Source organism: Rhinopithecus bieti, unplaced genomic scaffold, assembly GCF_001698545.2.
Source record: "Rhinopithecus bieti isolate Rb0 unplaced genomic scaffold, ASM169854v2 scaffold_3764, whole genome shotgun sequence".
Classification (NCBI taxonomy): Eukaryota; Metazoa; Chordata; class Mammalia; order Primates; family Cercopithecidae; genus Rhinopithecus; species Rhinopithecus bieti.
The window spans coordinates 102590-123534 of NW_016804367.1; the positions used below are offsets into that span (position 1 = coordinate 102590).

At 37.3% G+C, this 20945-nt stretch overlaps 1 protein-coding gene across 1 annotated transcript in view; it reads left to right on the forward strand.

The window, feature by feature from the left end:
• The first annotated feature begins 300 nt into the window (after positions 1–300).
• AGBL4 (AGBL carboxypeptidase 4) overlaps positions 301–20945 on the forward strand; it is a 736988-nt gene continuing 716343 nt past the window's right edge. Inside the window, exon 1 of the mRNA XM_017867524.1 lies at positions 301–401. Coding sequence (XP_017723013.1) covers positions 364–401 — 38 coding nt within the window. The 5' untranslated portion in view covers positions 301–363. The remainder of the gene's footprint in view (positions 402–20945) is intronic.

Here is a 20945-nt window from a genome sequence, read left to right on the forward strand (position 1 = left end):
TCCCATTTTTCAGATCAGGATACTGAAACAGATGTTTAGTAGCTTGGCAAGGCCACACAACTCAAAAGCAGTAGAGTTGGTACTAAAATTCAAGTTTCCAGGTTCCAGAGCTAATGCATAATTACTATGCTTAGCTGGCACAAACACATTACATTCTCATGAGCACTGTGTATTCTCACTATACAGTTGGGTGCTAGTCCATATGGCTGCCTTTAACCCTGTTTCTTATTTCCTGTCTTAATTATCAGGAAGTTGCAATTTGCATAGCATAGTCTTAAGATGAACTTCTCCCTCTTTCTTTTTCAGAGGGTCATTTTCAACATTGTTAACTTCAGTAAAACCAAGAGTCTCTATAGAGATGGGATGGCCCCTATGGTGAAATCTACCAGCAGACCAAAATGGTAAGTGATCTACAGAATGAGACTCCTTCCTGGTTAGAAAATTGGTCCCAGACCCCATACATATACGCACCTACTAATGGACTCCCCAAAAAATAAAAATAATTCTTTTAAAAAAGAAAATTTTACCCAGAGCTCAAGTTTATCTGCTGTACAGAGGGGGATCAGACTTACTGTCACTGAGAAGAATGAGGATGGGTTTCTGTATGGCCATTCTTTGGGTACTGTTCTTGAGAATGTTGGAAATGTGGTCCTATGCTTGGAATGATCAGCATTCAACTATGAGAAAAGACAGTCAGTTATTTGGTAAGCTTCCTGTCCTGTTTGGCTTTTATCATGGTATCTTTGGAGACATAAATAAAGTTGGTTCTTCTCTTTTCCTAGCCTAAGCATAGATTATGTATAATAACCTAGGAGGACATTAGGAACTACAGTTCAGTAGCTTTCTCTTGCTTTGCATGGTTTTTGTGTTTTGTGTGTGTATTTTAAAGTTCTATTTGTGCCATTGCTATAGTGAGGAGGAGGGGAGTTGGATAGGATTGGTTAATAATTGTAATAATAATGGTAATAATATTAATAATACTAGTAATAGTAACTACCCCACTTACTAAAAAGCCATCTGGGTCAGATGCTTTATATTTGTTGTTACTATTTCCACATTTTTGCAAAGGAACTTTTAAATATCCCTATATTACAGATGAAAAAATTGAGGCAAGGAAAAGTTAAGTACTTTATTAAGACCATGAAGAGTAAGAGAGTGCCCTGTGTTATTTATGTTACCCCATAATACCTTTTCAACCAATTCATTCATTCATTTATTCATTCAACAAACATTGATTGAGTACAACAAAATGAAAGACCTCAAAGACAAAAACCTAGTATTATTAATCTATTCATCTATCACACAGTAGGTGTTAAGTGAATGCCTGTTAAAATGAACTGAAATTGTTATAAGAATTTACGTGTAAAGTGCCTGGCACTTACTAAGTGCTCAACAAATGGCATCTATTATTAATAGTATTATATAAAACCCTATACAAATGCAAGGAATTGTTAATATTGTTATAGTTTTGATCTCTGTTCAAATATTAATGACTAGTGAGAAGATAGTCTCCAAATGTCTATATTTATAGAAAACTAGCAATTCATAAATATTGAATTGTGCTTTTATCTCCAAATGATACTTGGTAATTTTCTATAAATGTTGGGCTGAAGAGCTCAGGTTCATAAAAGTATAGGCATTTGATGACAATAATAAAAACTGTTTATGAAAGGTAAAAATATCTCCCTGGGCATGATTTTTTGCTTTCCTGTGTCAAATCAACTAATCTGCTGCTCCTTCTCTCAGTCCTTCTGGGCAAGGGATAGGCCTTTGCTTTGAGTCTCTGGTTCCAGCCCAAGTAGATAATAATAGAAATCATTTCTCTTTCAATAGGCATATATATAGATGAGTACTTTAAACCTTGCAAGTAAAAGGACATCACTGTTGATTTGCTCAGAGGGCCTTCAAAATGAAATTGTATATCTTTTTCCATATTCTGTGTTGGGATCTTGTACAGCAACAATAATCACCATCCATTTTTTCCAAGTGTTAAGTTCTGGAGTTCTTTTTTGTGCTTTTGAAGATGCATAAGCCTTAATTATTTCACTTTGCTTCTTTTTTCTCATGAACTATGTTGTGTCTTCTCTGCTAGGGCTCGTGACAAGATTTTGAAATAACGGGTCTTTGCATTTGGATTATGATGCTTTAGAATTAAGTTGATGCTCTTACGCAATATTGGCAGGCACTCAGCAGCAGCCATTGTCCAGTCATTGGACTCCTCTAATGGTCTGAACGAGCCTAAAGTTTCAGAATTGAGTTTGTTGTAGTTTATTAAGCCACTTAGGCATAAAGTACTATAACACATCACATTTTTTGTATATGTAATATCTCCTATTTTTTACCTTACCATCCCCAGAACTTGGATACAAAGCAACTTACATTGCTTCAGAGTTTCCTTTCCTCAAGCCAGATGTTTAGATTTTTTTTTTAACTTCATAGGACTTCATTGAGCACCTTCATGTGCTATGCACTGTTCTAGATATTGGGATACAGGATGAATATGCTATAAAATATCTGTTCCAAAAGAGAATTTTCCATTTAGAATTTTTATTAACTAATCTGTGCAAATAATAATTGTTATTCTCCTTGGTACTGTTGTATTTTGAACATCCTTTCTTCCACGTTGGTGCTCTGTGTCTAGGAGTTTCTTTTATGCTTTGAGTAGGTTACCTACACCTGAACCTATCTCCCAGCAGCCATTATCATAAATGTTCCCAGGATTTGATAAGGAAGTGGCTATGGGCTCTCAGAATATTAGATTTTATTGGCTCCAAGGAGTCTATCCCAATTTAGGAATCTCGGCAATGGCCTAACTCAAACCTGAAAAATACCTTGTAGATCTCAAATTTATAGTATCTTCTCCAGTGTCTTTCTAATTCTAGCTTTCCCAATACCAAGGCAAACACTATAACAAAAAAAGTTTGTAATACTTTCCTTGTCTAGGGTATTACCTCCTTTGATATTCCAAATAAGTCATGGAAAATTCCTACTTCAGGATAAACACTAGAAAATCTGAAATTTCCTGGATATTATATATATATATATATATAATATATTTATATATATATATATAAAATTTGGAATATTACACATATGTATGTGTGTGCTATATATGTATATTATACATATATATATGGAAAACACCTTTTTTCACCTTTTCAGGGTGAACAAACATTCTTCTTCACCTCTTATAGGGGGCTGTAACAGGTACCAAGGCCTTCAAGTCTTAGCATAAAGCCAATCAACATGAGATACAACTGGAAAACCATTATATAAATGTGTGGCCACTCAAGGCTGTTCTGCCTTGAGGGGACATCTAGCAGCTGGAAGATTCAGTTTCTAGAATGAAGCTGAATTTCATTCTAGCTTCATTGGAGCTAGAGATGAAGCTCCAGTGAAGAGCTTCATCTTCACTGGAGAAGCTGGAAGATTCAGAAGTTTTCTGCCTGTTTTAGTTCACTCCTATTTGTGGTTAGGGCTCTGTAGCATCAGGTTTCTGATGATCATAACTTATTAATATTTCTTAACAGTGTCCAAGACTCATGAATCATTAATATTTCTTAAGAGTGTTCATTGCTATGTGGTAGACACTGCTAGGAACTGGCATTGCAAGACAGCTGGGAACTGTATCTTCACCTCTGCAGAAACTGAGGCTGGGAGTGTTTACGTAACTAGTAAGTGTTAGCACCAGCTAGAAACCACATAAGTCCAAGTTTACTGTTCCTCCCATATTCTATCATGGGGATGTTGGAAGAAGGAGACAAAAAGAAGCATGGAGTAGTGTGCTATTGTATGGCCTTTGGATAATCTGAAATAAGTTACTGAATTGGCTTTTTCATTATAGTAGATTGAAAAGACTGGGCTAGATCTTAGAGATGGCTTCCATTTAACATATTTTTATTGATCATCTACTCTGTGCTAGATCCTGTGGTGATTAATATCAGGATGATTAGGATTCTTTCTTTAAAGATTTTACTTTTTTAGAGGTTGGAATGAAACGCAAAAATAGGTACAATGTAGAGAACATTGTGCTAAGAATCATTAGCACATAAAGCATGCAGTGGGATTAGAGAAGATATAGAAAATTATACTATTAAGGCCGTGACGAGAAAAGGAGACATGCTAAGGAGCAGGTGATATTTCAGCTATATCTCAAAGAATGGAAAGTGGATAAAATTAAGGAAATGAGATTTCAGGTGGAAGAAATAACATGATGAACCATACTACCTCTTTCATTAGCCCGCTTTCTCACTGTAAAAAGTACATAATAACACTTTCTCCCAGTGTTGTTATAAGAAACAAATGTGAAATGAATGTGTAAACACTTTTTAAAGTCTGAAGTATGTTATTAAACACATTTCCTGTTTTTTTCCTTTCTTGTAATTTACCCAAGACTGACTATTATTTGTTCTTTCTCTCCCTCCTCTTTCTTCCCTCCTGCTTATCAATAACTGCTTACTGAGTGGTTAAAATGAACTAGGAACTATGCAAGGCATTAAAACATAACAGTGACAAGAGAGATATATTTCATGGTCTCACAGCATATAGTCTACTATGCTAAACATTAAATATATAACTCTAGTAGATAATTGTTTTAATGAGAACTTCGTAATAACAGTTATAATTTAAATGCTACATAGCATTTAAGACTTCATATACACCAATGATAAGAGACCTTTCTTAGGAAGTATTGTTTATACTGAGAGCTGAAACAGAATGCGTTTGGAGGCCAAAAAAGTGAGAGAGGACATTTTATCTTTGATGAGAAAAGGCCAGCATTATTGAAGCATTACATTCTGAGGAGAAAGTAATTGGAGAGATGATTGAGGTGAGCCTTATAAAATCAAGCTAAAGAGTAGGACCTGATTATAATGACAATGAAAATAAATTAAAAGGATTAAATTGGGGCAGGACATGATCAGATTGGCAGTTTAGAAAGATCAGTCTTGCTGAATGGGGAATATTTTGGAGAGGATGAAAAGTATTTGGGTGTTTTTGCAATATACCTTAGGCTACAGCTAATGATGGATTGGGGTGGTGACAGCGGTGATAAAACAGTGGATGGTTTTCAGGGATAATGGAAGATTGAATCAATTTAAGTTTGTGGTTGACTAGATGTGGAGAGTAAAAGAAAGGGAGGAGTCCTGGATGGTTCCCAGATTTTCTGGCATGAGCAGCAGAAGGGATGATGTCATTTACTGAAGGTAGGGACCATAGGAGGAGAAACAGTTTAGGAAGATGTGGCTGGATAGGGGAGATGATGAGTTTAGCCTGGGAAACATTAAGCTAGAAGTGCCTGGAAAACATCCAAGCGGAGATGTCAGGTAGGCAGAACGGTATATTGGTAAGAGACTCAAGAGAGGAATATGGAAGTACAGATTAAGGTGTCATCTGTCTACAGGTGATAACCAGAATGGTAGGAGAAGATGTGATTTCTCAGGGAGGCCATGTGAAGAGAGATTAGGATATGGCTCTGAGAAATCTCTACATTTAAAGGCTAGGTAGAGGATAAGAGGCCCACAAAGGAGGATGAGAGGGACTAACCACAGAGATAGGAAAAAAAGAAAAGAAAATGTAGTGTCAGGAAACCAAAGAGCAAAGTCTTATTTAACAGGGTGGAGGGACTAATATTGCCAGCTACTACCTAGGTCAAAGATAATTAAAGCATGTAGTGACATGGAGGTCTGAGAGGCTTTGGTGAGTGCACTTTTAGTGATCTGGTGGGTGGTAGGAGTTCAAGCCAAGGCGTGTGGATGAAGGAGTGAGTTGGAGGATGGAGAATGTATGAAGAAATGGAGACAATAAATATGGACAGCTCTCTCAAACATTTGGCTACAAAATTAAATGAAAAAGATATAGGCTTATGGGATAGACAGCAAGTAAACATAATTTTAACATTCTTTGAATGAAATGCAGTGATAGAGATATATACACATAGCAATGGATCCATACTTTCTATAAATCTTAATGTAGTAATGTTTAGCCTTGCTCCTGTCAAAATTTTAAAATTTTAAAATTAATGGTGTCTTTTCTGAAATAGTGGGGCTTTACTCTATTATTAAAACAAAATTTATATTTCACTTGAGAAATTATAGATTTATAAATTAATATTTTGTAAAACAAAGTCATACTTAATTTTTTCTCACAGCTAAAAAAGTCATACATTTAAAATTAAATTACACCCTCTGTTCCACACATACCTATTCTCTTTTTCTGTCTTATTTTTTACATTGCACTTATTACCATCCAACAAACTACAATGTATTATTTATTTTATTACCTGTCTCCCCCTATATTGCAAAGTAAGCACCATAGGGGTAAGGATTTTTGTCATTTGTATACACTTCTATATTTCTGGCATCTAGAACTATGCCTGGTTCATAACAGGTATTCAATAAATATCTATTTATAAATTAATTAATTCAGTATCTTCCACTAAACCTAATGATTAGTTTTCATTTTACATTTTCCTTTTTAGTTTTTTTCTTACACACATTTAACACAGAGATAACTAAATGTATATACTCATTTGTATGTTGATCTTTTCATTTGACATTGTATCCAAAAAAATTTTAATATTTTTCTCTAAGTGTTAATCACACCATGTTTGAATAATAATTATTTCTACTTTTTTAATGTATCATGATTTCCTGTATCATATTCCTGTTGCTAGGTATTTAGATTTTCCATATTTTCTAAAGTATAATAGATAATAAATACCACATAGGTTTTAGGTTTTTAAAATTTTTTTTACAAGCAGCTTCTAAGAGATACACTGTAAGGTTAATGTCTATAAACTCCTATTATACATGTTCTCCAAAAATGTTGTACTAATTTAAAATGTTGCTATTGGTCTACTACTGCATCAGTTTTATTGCAATTTGGACAGCATTAAAAATTGGCATTGAAAAAAATGGTTACTTTAGGAGCTATAAAATGATCTTTGTGGTTGTTTCATTTAAATTTTGTATCTTAAGAATATTGGCATTAATGTAATGCCATAAAATCAAGTTTTCAAAAATGCATATTTCTGCATTTAAAAAAAAGGTAAAATATTACGTTCTGGTTCTGGGACATGATGGAGTAGACACACTTCCCTCTATTTCTAGAGTGCAGCTAAAACTATGCACAGCATTTATGAAACAAACATAGAAAACTCTGAAAGGTGGAGAGAAGAAGGCAGACTACTTAGGTTCCTTAGGACCTAAGAAATGGTATTGTGTGAGTTCTGTGGGTTTCCTTTTTTCCATATGTATGCCAAAATAGTTGCTGGAGAAGCTGGCAACCTGGAAATGCTACAGGTACAGAAAAATAAAAGGTGCTCCCCAAAATATTTTCATACTAAATAAAGGACCAGGAAAAGGGCAGTCTAGCATGAGAGATTATTGTGAGGCAGTGATCACCTACTCCAGCCAAATACAATGGGGAAAAGAAATAAACTGCATCCACATTTCTACTTTCACCAACAAAGGGCTAGTGGGGAGCATAGACTTTTGTATTTGCCACCATCCCACTCCCCAGTAGGTGGTGTCAGAAAAAAATAAGAAACAGGACTTTCATTCTGCTGGGTGAATGAAATTCCCTCCTTCCTCTTCATGGTGTCAGATCACATGGGGAATGTGACTTTCCACCACCCACTTAAGGATGGGCTCAATAGCCAAGTACAGAAGACAGAGAAGAGAATAAGTGAACTTGAATATGGAACAACAGAAGTTACCCACTGTAAACAAAAATGAAAAGAACAGCCTTAAAAGAAAAATGAACAGAGCCTCAGGGACCTATGGGATGCTAACAAAAGATTATAGCATTCATGCCATTGGAGTTTCAGAAAGATAGGAGAGAGTGAGACTAAAAATATATGTTTAAAATGGATGAAATCATCCCAAATTTTGCAAAACACATAAACCTACAAATTTGAGAAAATTGGGAAACCTCAAACAGAAAATCCATGCCAAGAAATGTCATAATTAAATGTGTGAAAATTAAAGACAAAGAAAGAATCTCGAAAACGATAAGATAAAAATGATACCTTATCAATAGGAGAAAACTGAAATACAGCAGACTTCACATCAGAAACTACTGAAGCCTGAGTAAAGTGGCACAATGTTTTTCAAATGCTAAAAGAAAAGAATGTCAACCCGGACCCTTTTATCTAGCAAAAATATCCATTAAGAATGAAAGAGAGATCAAGACATTCTAGATAGAATAAAACTAAAGGTATTTGTCGCCAGCAGACTTATTCTAAAAGAATGGATAAAAGGAAGCTCTTCAAACAGAAAGAAAATTTTAAAAGGACTCTTGGTATATCAGGAAGAAGCAACAACAAAAAGAACACAAATGTAGGTAAATGCCATAGACCTTTTTTCTGCGTTTTCTAAATATGCCTTATATTGAAGCAAAAATTATAACATTGACATGGTTCTCAGTATATGTAGAAGAAATTTTTAACACAATTACATGTGGAAAGGTAAAAGGACTTAAAATGAGGTAGGGTTTCTTCATCTCACTCAAATTGGTAAATGTCAACACCAGTAGACTGTGATAGGATATATATATATATATATATATAATGTAATATTGAGGAAAAAAGGGATGAGTGACTCTATTAGTCTGTTTTTATGCTGCTAATAAAGACATACCTAAGACTGGGAAGAAAAAGAAGTTTAATGGCTTACAATTCCACATGCCTGGGGAGGCCTCACAATCATGGAGGAAGACAAAGAGAAGCAAGTCATATCTTACATGGATGGTGGCAGGCAAAGAAAGAGCTTGTGCAGAAAAACTCCCATTTTTTTTGTTTTTTTGTTTTTGTTTTTTCTTTTTCTTTCTTTTTTCTTTAATACAGAGTCTCGCTCTGTCACCCAGGCTGGAGTGCAGTGGCGCGATCTCAGCTCACTGCAAGCTCCGCCTCCTGGGTTCATGCCATTCTCCTGTCTCAGCCTCCTGAGTAGCTGGGACTACAGGCGCCCACCACCATGCCCAGCTATTTTGTATGTGTGTGTGTGTGTGTGTGTGTGTGTGTGTGTGTGTGTGTGTGTGTTTAGTAGAGACAGAGTTTCACCGTGTTAGCTCGGATGGTCTTGATCTCCTGACCTTGTGATCTGCCCGCCTCAGTCTCCCAAAGTGCTGGGATTACAGGTGTGAAAAACTCCCATTGTTTAAAACCATCAGATCTCATGATTCCCTATCAGGGGAACAGCACAGCAAAGGCTCACCCCCATGATTCAATTACCTCCCCCTGGGTTTCTCCCATGGCATGTGGGAATTGTGGGAGTTACAATTCAAGAGGAGATTTGAGTGGGGACACAACCAAACCATATCACTGACTACAAAGGGGTAGCATATGGGAGATTTTTTGGCAATGGAATAATTATGTATCTTGATTGTGGTGGTTGTTATAGGTGACAAAATTACATAAAACTATACACACATATTGTACCAATGTAAATTTCCTTGTTTGATATTGTACGATACTAATAAAAGATGCAGCCTTTGGAGAAACTTTGGGGGAACCATGGTGAAGAGCACACAAGACCTCTCTGAACCATTTTTCCAAATTCATGAGAATTTTGAATTATCTCCAAACAAAAAGCAACAAAAGAAAACCCACATTACTTCACCTAACTACCCTCTCTCCACAAAAATGTCCCAAAATGATACAAATATTTTATAGAATGTCAAAATTCCCAGAAAGATCTGAGACTTCCCAGAGATTGAATGAGGGGTGAGAAGACAAATGGAGAGGAGCCCTTTATAGCCATAGATGTAATAAAATGAAGAACTCTAGAAATCCTTAAGAATGAGCTGGGTGTGGTGGCTCACACCTATAATCCCAGCACTTTGGGAGGTCAAGTCAGGTGGATCACTTGAGGTTGGGAGTTTGTGACCAGCCTGGCCAACATGGTGAAAACCTGCTTCTAATACAAAAAAAATTAGCCAGGCATGGTGGTGGGCACCTATAATCCCAGCTACTCAGGAGGCTGAGGCAGAAGAATCACTTGTACCTGGGAGGAGGAGGTTGCAGTGAGCCAAGATCGTGCCACTGCACTCCAGCCTGGGTGACAGAGTGAGACTCCATTTCAATCAATCAATCAATCAATCCTTCAAAATGAATAATTTGACCTGAGAAAAAGAAACATGTTCAACTAGAAATAGGGTAGTGTGGTAGAGATAATATAGACTTGAGTTTATATTTTATCTCTAGGTCTTCTACTAACTCATGGAATGAGCCAGGAGTAAGTAACTTAACCTCTCTGAGCCACCATTTCCTCACACAGAGAACAGTGAGGTTGTCCACTCTAGATGATTTTCATACTGTGCTCTCTGGAGAGTTCTTGTACCCAGTCATTGAAAGAAGAGTTAACTGAAATAGAAGGGATAACCTCCCACTTACTTTAGTGAGAAGAAAAGGAACAATTAAAATGAATATATTAAGGAGAATATTATTTTTATTTCAGTATTTCTATTATATTTCCTCCAATTACACACTGAATAGCGTTCTTTAGTGCAACTGAAACCCCAAGATAGATTTAAAAAGAGTGAATTGAGGAAGATAAAGGCAGCTCTCTTTTGCTAGGCGGAGGGTGAGTTTTCCTGACAAAAACAAAGTGGATAAGACACTAAATGTGGGGAGGATATATGTAGTTCTGAGTGAATCAACAGTGATAATGTCTCTGGAGGCTCTACCCTTTGTTAAACTTCTCTTTCCAAACTGGATAGTGTAAAAAGGTTCTTTATACACTGCTTCTTGAGAGGGCTTGTGGGTGTATGGTAAGGGGGAAGGGGAAGGAGAGAAGAAAGTAACATCCTTAAAATTCTTACTAAATATAGATTTTCAGACTTTGGAAAGACCTTAATGATCACCGGACCCTAACTCTCAATAAACAAATGATAAAAACAAGGCTCAGAGAGGAAAAATGATCTGCCTAGAGGCATAGAAGCAAGATGGACAGAACCATGTCTGGAACTTGAGTCTCCTCTCAGGCCAAAGCCATACTCCTAAGCTGAGCAGCTACATGAGTAGCTTCAGTCCTGAACTGAAAGAGATATGAAGACAGACCCAGGTGTGAAGACAGGCTCTACCTGGTATCAGTATGGCTCTTGACAAGTTGCTTAATATCTCTATGCCTCAATTTTTGTGTCTATAAAAGATTAGTATATCAAGCTTTTGGTGTAATTGAGTAGATTAAGTTAGATAAGGTGGGGTGAGTCACCCATTGCAGCACAACAGCTGCTTTCCCTACACACGTGCCTTTAGTTTAGACATTATCCTTCACACTAGGCATGGTTCGTATTCCAGAGCCTCTCAGCCTCTTCTCAGCCCTGGTGTTGGCCTAGTGCTATGAGAGCCAGCCCCAGCCAGTGCCAAGTCACTTCCCAAAGCAGATCTGGTTACTCATTTGTCCTGCTCAGCATATTTGTGTCCTCATTACAGCTCAGGCAATCTTCGAAGGTCAGGACCCAAATACTGACAAGTCTTTTTTTGAATTTGATCAAGAAATGCAAATGTTTTTTTCCGATCAGAAGAATGTTACAGATGACTGATTCCCACTGACCATGTCATCTACCCTAATTTCAAGGCTATTTCTGGAGCTGAACATTTGCTGAGAAATACGCCAAGAACCTGCATGGTTCTTACCCTGCTTGCTCCCAGTTGTTTCTTTAAACAGGACCATGTGCAGGTAGTTTTTCTAGACCATGTTGGCAACCTTTCATAAATGACTTGTATTAGTTCTTTCCTTCCTTACTCTTTTTAAAAAATGTTCTTCCTTTCTAACTTCTTTTCTGTGTTTAGTAAAGAGCTACTGAAGCAAATAGTTTTGTTAGATGTAGACATCGAATAAATCATGTATCTGTGGCTTATAGTCTAAAAGGAATCTATTTATAATACACTTTGGTTCATGGTATGCACAGGATGCCAGGGAAAGAAAGAGGAAGGTGCACAGCCAATTCTTCACAGGTTGTTAGGGAAAACTTATCTGAGAAATTGGCCTTTGAGTTGAGTCTTGAAGAAAGAGTTGCAATTTGTGAGTTTAGCAAGCCGGGGAAATGGATCCCTGGCAACAGGAAGGGTATTGCAAAGGCATGAGACAGCATGGTGTGTTTGGAAAATAATGAGCAATTTTGGCTGGCTGTTATATTGCGTGCTGAGAATGGAGAAGATGAGCTGAGCTTGGGTCCTGTGCTAGGTGATGAGACTGGAAATTAGGTTAGGAACATATTGCTGTCTGTGAGTTCCTTCAGGAGGAGACAATTTTGCCATCTTTATACCCTTAGAGAGCCAGAAACTGTAGATGCCCTGTGAATGTTGTTGAACTGAACTGAGCCACCACCATCTTTCTTCTGAATTACTTCAATGACCTCCTAACTGACCCCTGCTTTTACCCTTGTATTCACAGTCTGTTCTCTACAGTGGAGTGATCTTTTAAAACACAAGTCACATCATTGCACACCTCTACTCACCTCATCTCTTACCACTTTCCCTCTTGCTCACAGCAATCCAGTTTCACTGACCACTGCTGTTCCTCAAACATGCCAGACACAATCCTGCCTTGTGGCCTTTGCACTGGCTGTTCCCTTTGCCTGGAAAGTTTCTAACTCAGATATTCACATAGCAATTCCCTCACCTCTTTTGACTTTACTCTTATTTCTCCTCAATGGCATCTACCCTACTCATCCTATCGAAAATTTCAAAGCACGTTCACCTGACCATTATTGCTCTCTCTTACCCTGCTCTATTTTTCATTTGTTATAGCCTTATTATATTCAAATAAACATGTATAATTTACTTTTAAAATTTGTTGCCTATTGCCAGTCTTCTCCTGCTAAGATGTAAGTTTCACAAAGTTAGAAATCTTTAGTTTGTGTATTGATGTATCCTAAGCACCTAGAACAGTGCCTGGCAAATAACAAGTGTTCACAAAATATTTATAGTATGACTTTAGTAAATATTTACTGAATACCTTCTCTGTACTAGGTATTTTATATACGTGAAGATTAATAACATATTTCCCTTGTGCTTATGTAATTTTCAGGCTTTTAAGGAAGACAGGACTGATACATGTTCCTCTGTTCTAATGTAAGACAATAAATGCCACATGAAAATATGCTATGGATATCATGGGATAGAGATCTTTGAATTTGGGGCTTCTCATGTACTTGAGTGCTAGAAGGGTAGGATGTAAGGAAGGAACGGGGAGTAATCTGCAACAACATAGACTGCAGATGACAGGAGACTCTTGAACAGGAGCTCCAAGCTCCTGCTACCAGCATAATAAAGGTATGGCTGAAGATTAGAGAATAGGGCACTGCAGCCATGAATACTGAGTGATTGTTTAATGTCATGCAGCTAAGTCAGGGGTCTTATGATGAGATCAGAACTCAGTTTTGCACCTAGGAAAATACTGATATTGTATTAAAATTATTTCTACATAAACCATAAAACTGATTCCTCAGAGGGTTTGTGATGTAAGAAATTTTAGAATATGCTAAATAAGCTACAGAAGTCTACTGCACATAGACATAAGGCTTCTTACTTTATAGTACAGAGTGGTTTTCATTACAAGGTGAGGGTATACCAACTTGCAAGCTGTTTGATTGAATGGGCTCTTGGGGAAAAAAGGACAGGATCAGTGATCAGATATGCACCTGAGAAAGCTTATTCTTGCAAAAGAATGGAAGATGACTTTTTTGATGAATCAGGGATGAGTTAGGACACATTTGTTGTAACCCAGGTGAAAAAAAAAAAAATGTTACGAGTCTAATTTAGGTGTGTGGCACCAGGGATAGCAAGGAAGAAATTGATTTGTTCATCCTATCTACATGTTATAATTGAATGCCTACTGTGTATCAACATCATTGTTGGTGCAGAGGATGAAATGATGAGAAAAAAGAGATTTTGTTCTTATTATAAAACTGAAAGTCTAATGGAGGGAACAAATATTATTTAAATAAACACAAAATAAATATTATAAAATTTGATAAGCAGTATTCTATGGTCTGAATGTTTGTATCTCTGCAAAATTCATGTGTTGAAATCTGTTTATCAAGGTGATGGTAACAGGATGTGGGATCTTTGGGGAGGTGATTAGGTAATTTGGGTGGAGCCTTGGTGAATGGGATTAGTGCTCTTCTAACAGAGGCCACCTCTTCCTCCATGTGAGGACCAAGCTATAAGTAGGGAAAGGGCTCTCACCAGATGTTGAGTCAGCCCTCACTTTGACCTTGAACTTCCTGGCTTCCACAACTGTGAGAAATAATTTGCTATTGTTTATAAGCCAGTTAGCTTATGATGTTTTGTTAATAGCATCACAAATGGACTAAGACAACTATAAAGGACATGTACATATTTCAAAGATAGAAATTTGAATTTAAGGAAGGACCTAGTAATTGGGAAAAAGGGGGACTAAAGAGTTTGGGAAGACTCTTAGTTGTTTGTTTAGGGGCTAAAGTAGAAGACGGTGTCATTCACAGAGATGGTGAAAGAATAAGTATTACTGAAGGACAAGCCGGTTTGAAGCGAGGGAAAGAAATGTGTCCATTTTTGCACAAGAAATTCTGAAACATTCAGGCAAAAGCATCCAGCTGTGGTAGAACCTATACATCTGGAGATCAGGAGAGACATTAAGGAAGGATATAGAGATTTGTTGTTAGTAAGACATGGGTGGTGGTTCAAACCAACTCCAGAGATGTGCTATAGTGTGAGAAGAGACTCTCCTTGCTTTCCATAGCAGCTCCAATAGGCATAATTACAGAGAAGATCATTAAATATTCAATATTGCTTACAGTAGATAAAATCAATTTTGTCTAATTTCCCTAAATATTAATATCTTTGTGCACCTTAATCCTTTCATTATCATAAACATTTATTTAAGTATTATGCACATACTGATTTTCCAGGATTTTGGTGTTTTGCATCTCACCTCACTATGCATTAAGGCTGGAAATGTGAATGAATTGAAAATGTGTGGCACTAATAGATTGCTTTGGCCTGCTGTTGCATTGCCTAAAGATACTTAAAAGAAAGAGTGTGGACTTTGTTAACAGGTGGACCTAGGTTTCATTTCTAGTTCTACTTTCCAGCTAAGACAGACAAGCTACTTAATCTCCCTGAGCCTCAGTTTTCTCATCCTTAAACTTCAAATTATCTTGAGAAATAGAAGAAGATAACATAAAACACTCAACATGGTGCCTAGTTATTAGAAACCAGTCAGTAAATCCAGTACTAATGTGAATCTAGTTCTCAAGCTGATTGATTGCTCTCTTTGTACTGAGCACCTTTCATTGCTGTAGCTCGGACACTACTGGCTCTGGATTGACTTGCAGTAAACTAGATAGGAGAGTCAAATATGATTCTTGGTGACCACTATCCCTTATATCCCCTAGGAAATGGAACATATATCTGAGATGACCCTATAATCCAAGGGAATCCAGTTTGCTTATGTCATAGTTGGCTCACACCAGAGTTTGCCTACTGAAAATTAACTTCCAGTTAACTGAATTCTGTGAGCTGTGCCAATGTGAGAATAATTTACCAAAGCCAGTTTGGCAGCTTCTCTAGCTTCACCCCACCTGGAGAGCCTATCCTTGTTAAGGTAAGTGGGATCAGCGTGAAGCAGTCCCACCTCGGGACTGGTGGAACTCTGTGATTAATCCGCCTGACTGGAAGCCTGTGTAATGCCTTCTCTGCATGGTTCCTTAGTATTTTGTTCTGGCTATCGCTGGAGAAAGCTAAGTAGCGTGTTTCTTTGCAGTTGTGGCCCTTTCCGTTTTTAAGAATGGGATATTGAGCAGAGCATTCTAAGATATGCAAGAGAAGATAATTTCTATTTCTTCACTATCAATTCAATTCCACAGATATTTTCTATTTTGCTATACATAAGGTCTCTGATTTTGAGAAAGTTATAGTCTAGTGGGCAAGAAAGAAACTTAAATAAATTCAATATTTAAGGTAGGATGTGTGCATAATTCTTCACTCAGTAGTTTGCATGTAGATGTACCCAATACATTCTGGTTGATTGAATGAATAAACTAGTGAATGAAAAGAGTCAATAATGAGTCTTACGGCCCTTCTTATTTTTCCGTTGTTATCACATTGGCATCATCTGACTACTTTGCTTTCCTTTTAATAACTTTCCCAGTATCTGCTCTTTTATTACATGTACAAGTGTAAGCACACAGAGAAGTATTCATTTGTACATGGGCACACAACCACATGCACATACATGTACGCTCTTCAGATGCTGATGTATCATGAACCTTATTAAAAGGCTCAATGCTACAATTCACTATCAACTTATCCCAAACTAACTTTCTCCTTTTACTCCTTTTCTAAGTGAACCATTTTTGGACTGTGAATCTCTAGAGAGTAGAGACTGTGTCTGACTTATCTCTCTACCTTTGGTGTCCAGCACAGGGCCTGCTACAGAGCTGGCCCCATGTTATTTTGGTTGCACAGCAGAGGGAAACTGAGGTTTTTGGTACGGCTAAATCCCAAGGCCAATTGGATTTTTTTTTTTTTTTTTTTTTTTTTTTTTTTTTTTTTTTTTTTTTTTTTTGAGAGGGAGTCTTGCTCTGTCGCCTAGGCTGGAGTGCAGTGGTGCAATCTGGGCTCACTGCAAGCTCCGCTTCCCGGTTCCACACCGTTCTGCCTCAGCCTCCCAAGTAGAGGGGACTACAGGTGCCCACCATCATGCCTGGGTAATTTTTTGTATTTTAATAGAGGCAGGGTTTCACCGTGTTAGCCAGGATGGTCTCGATCTTCTGACCTCGTGATCTGCCTGCCTTGGCCACCCAAAGTGCTAGGATTACAGGCGTGAGCCACGGCGTCTGGCCAGCCAATTGTAATTTGATGTGATCAGGCCTGGTGTGTGACCTTTCAAAGCTCCTTCCCTACTCTTCTGTTTCGTCCACTTTTCTTCTATTTGCTCACTGATGACTGAAGTNTTTTTTTGAGAGGGAGTCTTGCTCTGTCGCCTAGGCTGGAGTGCAGTGGTGCAATCTGGGCTCACTGCAAGCTCCGCTTCCCGGTTCCACACCGTTCTGCCTCAGCCTCCCAAGTAGAGGGGACTACAGGTGCCCACCATCATGCCTGGGTAATTTTTTGTATTTTAATAGAGGCAGGGTTTCACCGTGTTAGCCAGGATGGTCTCGATCTTCTGACCTCGTGATCTGCCTGCCTTGGCCACCCAAAGTGCTAGGATTACAGGCGTGAGCCACGGCGTCTGGCCAGCCAATTGTAATTTGATGTGATCAGGCCTGGTGTGTGACCTTTCAAAGCTCCTTCCCTACTCTTCTGTTTCGTCCACTTTTCTTCTATTTGCTCACTGATGACTGAAGTCCCTTTAATGGATGTATATGCATCTTTATGAAATAGACTTCCCGATGAAAAAGAAAGCATAGACTTCACAGGAAAGAGTCAATGATACAGATTTGTGTCTCTTTAGCCAATATTTTCTGAACATATACTATGTGCAAAGCATACTTGATCCTCTCAACTGTCCTTTGGTAGTATGGCAGATGTTCTCCTTTAACAGACATGATAGTTGAAATTCATAAAAGTCAAATTAAGCCCAAGACCACACAATGATTTAATAATAAAGCCTGTATCAGTATTAGAGAAAGATCGTCATACTCCTTATTGCCATGCTTACTCCCTGAAATTGTCATCAGTAGCACAGCATGTTACTATCAGAATCAATGGGCAGACATCAAGGGGAAGAGAAGAAAGATAGGAAGGGATTGTCAATAACTGATGTAAAACTGCCTAAAATTATTTCCCTTAATACATAAGAAATATTAATGACCTAATTTAGGAACACTCAGTGAACAGCTGCTTAGATCCAGAGAACAGAAAGAATCTAGGACTGGTTTTAAGGGCATGCAACCTGAGCCGTCATACGGGACCCTGCATTTAGAAGGGTCGCATACCCAGCTTAATACTCTGCTATCATTTTGAAATTAGTAATAATTTTTGAAAAAGAGGCCTACATTTTCATTTTGCACTAGGCCTCACAAAGTATGTAGTTAGTCTTGTAAGAAGTCATTTCAAACACAACAGAAAGCATCAAAAAAACAAAACATAACAGCTGAGAAGGAACTAAAATGAAAAATGACTGCCCCATATAAGCTTTTACACTTGTCAGAAAACCTTCTCTGCGTATATCTGTATAAGAAGCTTTAGAATATTCAGTAAAACAGGAAACAAATGTCATTACTGTTATTTGCACTGATAAATCCTCCTCCTTCCCATTATATCACCAAGTCTCGCTTCCTCTCCCCTTCTGTGATACTCTCCTCTTATTCAATATTTTCCTTTCTCTTACCATCTTGGTATTTCCAGGTACCCAACTCTTCATTCCTAAACTTAAAGGCTCAACCTTAAAACCTTCTGAGATTCAACTCACTCTTTTATTGAAATTTATTTTTCTGTGTCCTGAGTCTAAAGGCCCAGGTCTTAACTGATAAAGCACAAAATGTAATATACAATATATTAAAGATCAATAGCAGCTAAATGTGACTACTAAATCCTGCCCTAAGTTCTCACTATTAAAAGGCTCTGCACATGGATATGGGATGTTCTCTGACAGGTGAGCCTTTTTAGGCTTCTCACTCTCTATGGAACTCAGCCACACTTGTTTGAGGATATAGGTCTTCCCTCAAATAATAAAACACAATGTCTGTACTCTAGACCCTTGCCAAAAACTACACTCTGGGTTCATTATTCTCTACTTATTAACAAAATGAGTTACTTTGTTAAATGTTACTTTTGGATGATTGTTTAGAGAATGAGCTGTCCATCTATTACTGTATACATTATATGAATTATTACAAAATAAAGATTTATCATAAGGAAGCCATGCATTTGGACAAGATTGTTTTGGATGGTTTTGTCTAATGTACAGTTGGCTTTCACAGGACTTGTTTTAATGTTTTATCTAGGGACGCCACAAAAAATAATCTTAAAAAAAGTTCATGCATTTCCTCTTAGGAACTTCACTGACATCACTGGCCATGGCATCTATCAATTTCCCTACATTAAGATCCACATGAGCTCACTTTAGGGAATAAATTTTGCTTTATTGGATGAGTTTAGGTAAATTGTATATGCAGAACATGCATATCCACAGAATAAGTCTTTATTTTTGTTATAAGTGTCAGGAAATTTGTGGCCAAGTTCATGACCTAAGAATATCTTCTGGATAGACCCCATGGCCTTTCTGATTGTGCTGTTTTCCCTGCCTCTAGTTTTTCTAATCTTGTTTTTTTTTTTTTTTTTTTAAGTTGTATCCTTAATTTTACAATTTTATGGTTTACATTTCTTTAGGTCACCTAAAATGCTTTGTGGAATAAGGTGGGGCATAAAGTTATAGTACATATCTAAAGACATATATAATATGGGTATTGTATAAGGGATTACTTATATAGACTGATAGAAGGCCAAAGATGTAAATTTCAGACCCTGGAATGAACAGAATAATAGGTCAAGTGATATTTTTGGTTGACAGAATGGTTCTTCCAATTAAATAATTCAGAGAGGCCCTAATTAGGAATTAGGCCCTCCCATTAGTAAGAGCAGTCTTGCCTGCTAACCCTGAACCAGAGCTGAATGGTAAAAAAGAATGCTATGCAGAAGTAGTTATTCCAGCCCTGATTCTTCCATTCACTTGCTCTGGGTCATTGGATTAAACACTTTATCTGTGTTTTAGCTGCCAGTGTCTCTAAAATTAAAAGTGTATATGTTTTATGCTAAGGTATGTCCAGTGTACAATAATTTAATGAGGTTTATATTGATCTATCAACTTTTCAGGACAAAGGGAAATACTGTGTTGATTGTAAGACAAAATTCTCTTTCAGAGAAAATTAAAATGTGAAAAAAATAAATTTTAAATAGCAAAGTACTTTTCCTCACAAGATTTCTTTGAGGATCATCAATAAGACAGTAAATAAGAATGTGGTTTGTAAATGGTGAAATGTGATACAAGGGAATATTATGCAAGAGAAGTTCGTGGCTATTGATAGTACATTCTCCTTTCTAAATTCTTCATTTTAGTTTTATCTTTTGAAAAAATTTAATCTTTCTTTTAAAAAATTTTCTTGGGGAGGAGAAAGCCACTTAAATAAATGAAATATCTTGTACTTCCATATGAGCTTGTACTTTCCAGCAACCAGAAGCTGTCAGTGAGGACTTTGGTGCCTCTGGAGGCATTGAGCACTCTGTCTCCTTTAGAGGATGTTGAAGTGGGAATCCTATAATCTCAGGGAGTTAGAGATGACCTTTAAGACTCAGCTATAATGCTTAGATTTGATTGATTGATTCTTTTGTTTGTTTTGAAAAAAAACCTTTCACAATGCCAAAATGTTTGTCCTTTATGCCATATAGCACAATGGAATCCTGTTAAAACTAAATTCACTGTGAGGAGATATCTCTAAATGCATTTCTAGATACTTCCCTAAGTTTTCTTTAGCCTTCCTTATTTCTGATTGTGAGCTATTGGAGACCAGGAGATAGGTTTTTGGTTGCATTCTTTTAAATTTCTGCCCATTATATTTAGCTTAGACTGGGCAGACAAAGGAACCCTCGTGAATTCTTAATAATTAAGTGAAAAAGTTGCAGTTTGACTGTTTATGATAGATCAGGACCTCCGTTCCATGCTTTTCCTGCATTAATTTTCATAGCACAGGAAACTTATGGCATAGGTAATGTTTTTATTTAAAGATGAAGGAGCAGAGCCTCTGAAAGTTTAGGGATTTTCCTGAGTTCACACTCAGCTTGGAAGTGAGGGAATTGAGATGCAAACCTATATCTCTGTGGCTTCAAAAACTGGTCTCTCTGACAACTGCAGAGTAAAGAGATTCTTTGGGTCCTAAGGCACCAGACGTGCTGACAAGATCTGCTCAAAGCAGAGTAGTTGACTCTTTTCTGAGAACCACCACTGGATGTTGTG